The sequence below is a fragment of the Lepidothrix coronata genome, unplaced genomic scaffold, assembly GCF_001604755.1.
Source record: "Lepidothrix coronata isolate B3197 unplaced genomic scaffold, Lepidothrix_coronata-1.0 Scaffold140, whole genome shotgun sequence".
Taxonomy (NCBI): domain Eukaryota; kingdom Metazoa; phylum Chordata; class Aves; order Passeriformes; family Pipridae; genus Lepidothrix; species Lepidothrix coronata.
The window spans coordinates 1,439,832-1,448,287 of record NW_016690320.1 but is presented as its reverse complement, the minus strand read 5'-3'; the positions used below and the strand labels follow the sequence as shown (position 1 = coordinate 1,448,287).

The following is an 8,456-nucleotide window of genomic DNA, read 5'->3' as shown; positions in this document are numbered from 1 at the left end:
GCATTGTTCGGTCCCGCACAACTTCGGGCCGTGCCGGGGAGCGGGTGGCGGGGCCGGGCGGGCACGGCCAGCGCCGCTTCCCCCGCGGGGCCGCCCCGGGGCAGCGGGACCCGGCGCGTCCGGACGGGCTGGGCGCGGGCTGAGCCCGGGGATCCCCAGGGGCCGGGCGGGGTTCACGCAGCCGGAGGGGCCCCGGCGGGGCCGCTCCTGCAGCTCCCGGCGGGCCCGGGGTCTCTGGCCGCGGTCACGGCCCCGCTGTGCCCGGCCCGGTCCTGCTGCGGGGCCGTCTCCCTTGGGCCCTCCCGCCGCGATTTCTCCCTTCAATCGCCGCCTTTTTCCCCTCCTCCGCTTCCCCCAGTCAACTTTTGTAGGAATTCCTCCTGTGAAGAGGTCGAGCTAAAGCTTCTACCCACTCCCTGCGCAGCCACAAGCACTTGGTGAGCACTTTGTCAGCAGCAGGAACAAGTGAAGTGTACAAGTAGCAGGAACAAGAACCGTGCCCCACAGAAACAGGTTTTGACTTTGCAGTAGTCACCCTGCATATGCTCTCTGATCGCCTCCTAAGTACTACTCTTTGGTGACGAGTTTTCACCATTGTAGCCTTCTGCAAATGTTCTGAATCTTCCCTATTGTAGAACAAGTTACATAATATAAATGTTATATAATTTTAATTACCGCGAGGTAAATATAGCAGGCAGCAAATTCAGTTATCTGTAAGATGGGCTGGACTGATAAGAGTGTGCTCTGCGCAATCTAGAGGCTTGGGCACAGGAGCACAGCTGTATGTAGGATACTTTTCCGAAGTCTGCTTTGGATGGAAGGCGGTGTAGGAAGAACACAATGCCTCCCCAAGAGCTTCATCCAAAAGTTTCATGTATTACAACAAAAATATTTTTTTACTGGCTTGAGTCAGATTCCAGGTGAATACAGTGAGAAAATGGAATTGCTTTGTCCACGCCAGTTGCAGGAAACAAGGTCGTTTTCTCCTTATTGCTGACTCCAAATGAGCATTGCTGTCTGTACTGGGAAGTCTACTGGAAGTAGTAGAAGGGATTCAGTGGTTTAGGTGAGGGTGGAAATTTGTTGTAAGAAACCAAACAAGAACAACAACAAACTGGAGCAGGAAAGAAGCTTTGCTGACTTTTCTCCAGGGCTATGGATTTGCTGAGCAATAGCATTTATCATGGACAAATTGCTGGCTGTGGATGCAAGCTGAGCACATACATGTTGATTTAAAGGAGCCATTGCAGTGAGAACTTCATCCTCGGTCAAGTGCTCTGTTGGGGAACACCCCAGGAGTTTATACAGATTGGGTGGTGGTAGTGGATTAATTCAGCATGTGTAAATTTAAGAATAAATAAACCAAAAGGAGACATGCCAGCTTAATGATTCTATTCACACAGGCATGATACATTAAATAGTAATACAGAATACATTTTCTCACATCCCTGAATGCACAACAGCTGTCTGCTGTATCAAATATTTTTCCTTTAAGGAGTGGGTGGAAAGCAATTCATGAAGGCTGTGAAAACCGTGTATGAGTGTGATTATTTTCAGGGAGTTGTACTCACGTGATTTGGGTTTTATATTCCTCTTAATTTTTTTATGTCCTGTACGTAATTCCTCATTTTCATGGTCACGGTGAAGCATGCAGAAGAATGTTGCCATCGCCATCTGGCAGCTAGCAATTCCCTGATTGCTCTGGTTGGTTGCTGACCATATTGATGTTGGTAGATCAGCTGTCAGGGCAGTTACCATAAAGATTTACAGTTGCACTGTGTGTTCTGTCAGTGTCTGGAGTTCACTGATGACTTTGTGTGCATGGATTTACCTGCCTATTACTTGCACTTCTCCGTGACAGGTTGAAGACTTCTCTCAGGAAAGGGTATTTATCCACAAGACTGATAAATTCATTTATTCTGGTAGATCTCTGTACTATCCATCTGATCGGTTGCTCCCTACAAAGCGAAGACCTTTTATTTTTAAAGACGTGAAAGGTGTAACAGTTGCAGAGGGTATTTTAGCCTGGTGTGTAATGTACAAGGAAGGTGCTGCTGCTGTGTCATGGAAAAGTTGGAAGTTCTTAATTGTGTTTTTTTTTGTGTAATATGTTTGCTGCATTTGCACATGTACAAGGAAACAATCATATCTAGGAATTGCAGCAGGAATCAGACTGAAGTATTTTAATTGTTGCAAATTGGAAACTGTTGTACCTGTCTGAACCAGGTTTCAGACACTGATTTCTGCAAATCTTTTAAAATGTTTATAAAGCTTCTAGAGAGGTAAAGGCAGAGACTTTGTTTTGGCTTTTGGGAGGGAGGGGTGTTGTTTTGTTGTTGTTTTTTGTTTTTTTTTATTTGGCTTGATTTTGTTTGGATTTTTTTCTGCTTGAATGTTGACCACATTGGTTTCTGTTTCAGTTTCTGCGGATGACTATGACAGGATAAGGATGTGAAATGCATTTTTTTTTTCAAGCTCCTATCTTTACGGTGAACAGGAATAATTTATAATAATTTATAGGGAGTGGCAGAGCTGAAAGGATTCTAAGTAAGTAACACCTTGAGAAAGAGGTGGAGATTCTGAGAATAGGTGAAAGACAGTATAGACAAAGAATATTGTGCCTCAATGTTTTGGGTGTACATGTTAGTTCTAATCAGTGTTACATGAAAAGGAGTTAAAAACTGAATAGGTTAAAGATCCCAAGTCTCACCAGTGTGGCAGAATATTTTCAGTACCCAGGAAACATTAGGTTAAATCACTTTAGAATTTACTGTAATGGAGGATGTGATAGTTACTGATCTTTCACAGCAGTTTTATTCGAGCTACCTGCAGGAGTATGTTCTGAAATTTCTGAATGGGCCAACTCATTACAATTTTATCTCCCCAGAGCAAACTCCTTTAGGTCAGACTCCCAGTGTATTTCGGGCCAAAGCATACCTTCCCTGAGGCCTTGTGTACTTGCTAAGTTGTCTGGCATAACTTCTGGAAAGTTCATTTATGTTCTGATAATTTGTTATAGGTGCCTGGAAATGAAGTTCTTCTAAGAGGGCCAGCAGCCCGTGGAGGTGTAATGCAAAAGAACGGCTGCTACAAAGTCACTTTTGGTACTGAGCGTGTTTACTCAGCATCTGCACGAGAAAGTGACATGTCATTGTGGAGCAAATGGAACATCTTGTGGTATTTTGGGTAACTTTAAACCTTGTGCCATGAATTACGTGGATATGTCATCTTCCAGTCGAAGTTTCTAACTGCAAATAAAGGCCTTAAAGTGTGAACCTTAAAATCTGATGTCAGAAGGCAAATACAAGGTATTCTGTTTGAAATTGTTATAATTTTAATGCAATTACACATCAGCACAAATAATTGTTAGCATTATTGCTTCCACCTTCTTTACATTTACTCAGTTTTTTTGAGCAATGCTTATCAGCCTGGCAGCTGTGCTGGCACTGAGTGCCACTACTGGTTAAAAAGTAACGCTTCCAGAGAAACAATAACTTCACAGTATGTAAATAGCAGATCTTCCTTGTAACAAAAATATGTTAAAGAAAGTTCCTCATGAAATGATCTCTGTCACTGGGTACTTTCCTCTAAAGTGAAGTGTTATTTATACATCAAAGAGAAAAAGTACATACTTACATCCCTCAGGGGCACAGAGAATGGAAGTCATTGTGTTGATATTTTAATACAAATTGCTTCCTGAATTTCTAAGTGGCAAATATATGAATATTCATAAAATCACGAGGCCAAATGATCATCCAGCACTCGGCATATATGGGAGAAAAATGGAGGAAAGTCTCCAGTTTGTTTTTGCCTGGGGGTGGTTTGTTACCACGTTACCCTTCCTCCGGAAGATGTCACAGCCAGGGCTTGGGGTGGGAAGAGTTTATTTGGAAGGGATGGGTGTGTGGCTGGAGAGCCCTGTGTACAGCCTCCTGCCTTCCAGAGCTGGGGGACTGCCAAGCAGCATCCTGTAAGGGATGCGTGCTGCTCCACACAGCACGCCTTTCCTTGCCGTGCCTCCTGCCTCCCTGGAGCCTTTTAGTTTCTCCGGGATTTTAAGTACCCTTGTTTCATTGTCCTCTTGTTTTCTAAGTCCCCTTGCTCCAAAAGAATAACACGCCAGAAGCTGCATAGATTATTACTTTGTAATTCTCCCTTTCAGCGGGAGGGGTAGGTGGCCCTCGGTAGCCGGGGTCAGAGAAGAGCAGGCCCAGCCCCAGGTGGTGGCAAGTAGGTGCCACCTGGGGGCTCTGCAGGCTCGGGAGACGGTCGTGGAACGGAGCACGGGCATCGCACCGGCACCGCACCGCTCGGTGTCGGGGAGAGCCGCCCGCGCCGTAGGCCGGGACGCTGCTGTGCCGGAGTGGCTCAGGCACGAAATAAACTTCCCAGCAGGACAGGCTGGCAGTGCCGTTTGGTGAGGGGGAGACGGAGCACAAAAGAGTGATTTGTTTGTAGCAGTGGCAGGACCCAAATGAGGGCGCGGGTTCTTCACCCGCTGGTTCCCATTTCTGCACGGAAGCCGTGAGGCTGGTTCAGCTTTAGCATCACCTGTTTCAGAGAACTGCAGAGTTTGAGTGTGTGTTCTTGCACTAACAGCCATGTTCTTGTGCTTTGAAACGTTGTGGTTTTAATGGTATGTATTTAAGAGGAAGCTGCTAATGAATGCTTAAATATTTATGTAGTCTATACGCAGTTTTATTTTGCGCAGTAAGGCTGTATATTACTACATAAAAAAGTATTAAGGCGTATTTTAGGGGATGGGGAGTGCGATCATGTATTTTGGGGCACGTGCGTTGCCGGCAGTGCTGCATGTCGAGGTTTGCTGGCGGGTACGGTCGAGTTGGGGAGCGGTGGGGAGGGGTCCGTTCCCGTGCGCTGCATGTTATCTGCTAGCGGCCCGGGGGGGTCCTGCTTCTCCCCCGCTGCTGGGGAGTGCCGGGGCAGAGGCGGGACCCGGTGCAGCTCCCGGGGGCTCCCGCGGATCCCCGCCCGGCCCGGCGGGAGCGGCGCGGCGCCTTAAGGGTTAAGGCGGCGGTGGCGGCGCGGAGGGATACGGAGCCGGAGCCGCGAACGTGGTGCTGAGGCTCTGTAAGCAAAAAAATGTCCGCCTGAGGGAACCCACAAGTTCCTTCCAGCGGGGGGGGGAGCGCTCGGCTCGTCGCCTCCCACCCAGCCCGCGGCCCGCCCGCCGCCGCCGGCCCGGCCCTGCTCACCGGAGCGCGCGGGGGCAGCGGGTGAGTGCGGGCGGCCGCCAGAAGTTGGGAAGAGAGCGGCGGGGTGGGGGGGTGGGAGGGGGTAGGGAAGCGGCGGCCGGGGCGCTCGCAGGGGCAGAGGCGGCGGGCGAGGGGACGGGGCCGCGGGCGGGCGGGCGCGGGGCGGCGGCGGCGGGGAGGCCGCGAGGGCGCCGCTGAGGGACCCCGAGGGGCTGGTGGCGGGGCGGGCGTGCGGCGTGTGCGGGGCTCTCCGGGCCGCGGACCGGCGGGGCGGGAGCGGGTCCCCCGCGGGCGGCGCTCGGCGTCTCCCCCCGCGCTCATAAAGGCCCGGGCGTGCTCCGAAACTTGGCCGGGGCTGCGGGGCCCCCGCCGCTCCCCCGCCGGCACAAGGGAAGAGCGCGGGCCCCTCCCGCTCCCTCTCGCCCCCCCCGCTCCCGCCGCACGCGCATTCCACACGCACCCCCCCGCCCGGCGGCGCGCGCGCCCGGTCCCGCGTGCGCGCGTGCGGCGCGCGGGGGCGGCTCCCGGCCCGCCGCGGTCCCGAGCGCCGAGCGGCGGCCGCGGCCCCCGGGGAGGGGAGGACGGGCGGGGAGAGGGGGAGCCGGCACCGGCGGCGGGCGATAATGCCGGGGCGGAGATGGCTCTGCTGAGGCTCGTCCGGCCCCGCTCGTCAACCCCATTGTTGCGGGGACAGTGAGTCACTTAATCTCTCGCTAATTCTCCGGACCTCGCCGGGGCCGCGGCTGTTTGTTTGCTTTCGCTTGCCTGGGGGGGACCTAATTCCTGGCGGCGGCGGCGGCCTCGCTTTGCGGCGTGACCGTGGCACGGTAGAGGCTGGGAGAGAAGTGGAATGAAGGAGAAAAGGGAGCCTGAGGAAACTTGAGGAGAGTTGGTTAGTTCGGGGGAGCTGCCGATCCCGTCAGCCCGCCCGGCCGAGCGAGGCTCCCCCGGGAGCCCCCACCCCGTCCCGGGGGCGCAGGTACCGGAGGCCCCCGTTCGCCGCGGGCCGGTTCCCGCGGGGAAGTGCTGCCTGTGCCTCTCTCCTTGTGCCCTAGAAGGTGATCGGAGCAGCGGAGGAAGATGAATTCCCAGCAGCAGAGGATGGCCGCTATAGGAACTGACAAGGAACTGAGCGACTTGCTGGACTTCAGTGCGGTAGGATATTCTCCGAGGTCTTCTCATGACTTCTCCGTGGTCATGCGAAGTGAGGAGTAGGGGCAGCAGCGTGCAGGGCTTGGCTGGCTCTGCCTCAGCCAAGTTGGACACCTGAACTTTGATGTAATGTCTAGACTTCCAGATTTAATACGGTAATACCAGCTGGGTCAATTGGTTTAACTGGTTAAAATCAGGCTGACCCAGTGATGGCATAATCTAATAATTAACGTTTGTTAAGCTGGCGTGTGGCACTGGTACTTTAGCTCTTTTTTTTTTTTGTTAAACAAAAGAAAATTTATTGCCCACAAATAACAGAATTTATTCATTGATGGTTTTGGCTTAGAAAATTATAGATATTTTCTGTGTGATACTTTTAACAGATTTGCAAAAATGTTCTTGATTTATAAACACAATAGAAAACTACTGCTTCTTAGATGCTGTCTTTATCCAGTGACTTTATACTTGCAGATCAGTAAGAAACATAATTTGAGTAGCAAAATTTAAGACATATAACTATTTGAAATTGTCATATTACTAGTAGGTGTCCTTTTAATTTTTTAAGTTGTTCGTGTTCATGCAGAAGGGAGATTTTAGTGGTGTTGATAAATTGCAAGGACTACTTCACTTATTGGTTTTGTGGGTCTAAACTGCACCTTGCATTCTGTTTATTTTCAAGCAGAAATTAGAAAACAGAAATGGTTTCATATTAACCTTTCTTTCAGTTTACATTAATAATTCATCACAGACTTTCAAACCCGATTAAAATGCATATTTTTTTCCTGTTTTGCAGATGTTTTCCCCACCTGTTAATAGTGGAAAAACCAGACCAACTACACTAGGAAGCAGCCAGTTCAGTGGATCAGGTAGGATGCACCCGAGATACAAAATGTTCACCTCACTAGGGCTTGTTGTTTCAGCACAGTCTTCACGTGCTCAAAGTAATCTTTCATTTGTACATATTCTCACAAGATCCTCAGATCAGTTACAGATGTGTTGTTTTGATCTTAATAACGGATTTTGCCAACTTTAACCACAGTTTTCCTCCGTGTGTCTCAGACTGTTTGTCCCAGTGCAGCGAAGTGTTGAGTCTCTGTAGCCATACTGACATGGAAGTTGTCTGGTTGTTACATTAAAAATGAATGACTGTGTTGGTTTGGTTTGAGAAAATCAAACCTACCTGCTCAGCTGAAGTATTTTCTACCCCCCTGTGTGAAAGGAGAAAACACTGGAGTAAAATGCCAAATAATGGAATACTCCTGACTCAAGGACATTATATTTTAAAATGTATTTTTAAAGGCATCTGTTAAGGGAAATGTAAGTTTGATACAATTTTCTGGTACTGTGTAGTTATCAAAGACTTGACAAGTAGAATTCTCTGGTGTTGAAACTTTATCAGTCCCATCTGGAAAACAAGTAACAGTATTTACACCTTGCATGTGTTTTGTGGCTTCAATGTATTTTCATGAGTCCTCCCAATAGCTGTGTCAGAGACCTTTAAGATAAGGCTGTAAGAGGAAATAAGTGCAAATTTTAAAGATACTTTGTATCATTCCCTAAAGGGTATATTATTATTTATCAAAAGAGAAACTTAAGTAAGTTTTTGATTAAGTTACTTTTTATGTGGGCTCATCTTGTTTGAATACAGTGAAATGATATTTTTGTTTTTATGAAGACAACAAAGTGATGTTTGTATTTTAGATAATGAAAATAAATATTTAGAATGCCAGTAGAGAAGCAAAGTAGTGGCTTGAAATTGTGGGGTAACATCCCCTGCTTGCCTCTTACATTGTCATAGCTGTTACTTGGAGAGTCCAATTGGCACTCTGCTTTTTAGTGACGCTTCAGAATTTTTGTTTTTAAAAGCATCTTAATTGTGTAATTTTTCAAACTTTTCGGAGACTACCTGCCACATTTAATTTAATGAAATATGTAGCAAATGCTGTAATTTTACATACTAGAAGTCTTTTATGTTTTCTTCAGAATATGTGATTTGTTTTCTCTTGATCTTTGAGAGTACATCAAGTTTTAATTATTGGCAGTAGTGAGACAGGAGATCTGTATATGGTGTAGTTAATATTTTTTTTT

The 8,456-nt window shown here is 48.4% G+C and overlaps 1 protein-coding gene and 1 long non-coding RNA gene across 10 annotated transcripts in view; both read left to right on the top strand.

Moving 5' to 3' along the window:
* Window positions 1–228: 228 nt before the first annotated feature.
* Window positions 229–3,283, top strand: LOC108503505. Its single transcript, XR_001876852.1, has 2 exons — window positions 229–975; window positions 3,020–3,283. It is a non-coding gene; the product is annotated as an uncharacterized LOC108503505 (long non-coding RNA).
* A 1,051-nt stretch (window positions 3,284–4,334) lies between these two features.
* TCF12 (transcription factor 12) overlaps window positions 4,335–8,456 on the top strand; it is a 162,811-nt gene continuing 158,689 nt past the window's right edge. The window contains exons 1-3 of one of the 9 annotated variants that reach the window (XM_017827490.1): window positions 4,335–4,636; window positions 6,272–6,371; window positions 7,162–7,234. In XM_017827490.1, the coding sequence (XP_017682979.1) occupies window positions 6,297–6,371; window positions 7,162–7,234 (148 nt within the window). In that variant the 5' untranslated portion in view covers window positions 4,335–4,636; window positions 6,272–6,296. Of the gene's footprint in view, window positions 4,637–5,193; window positions 5,238–5,799; window positions 6,109–6,271; window positions 6,372–7,161; window positions 7,235–8,456 lie in introns of those variants that run through there. The other 8 variants (XM_017827493.1, XM_017827489.1, XM_017827485.1 and 5 more) reach the window with 8 other exon arrangements.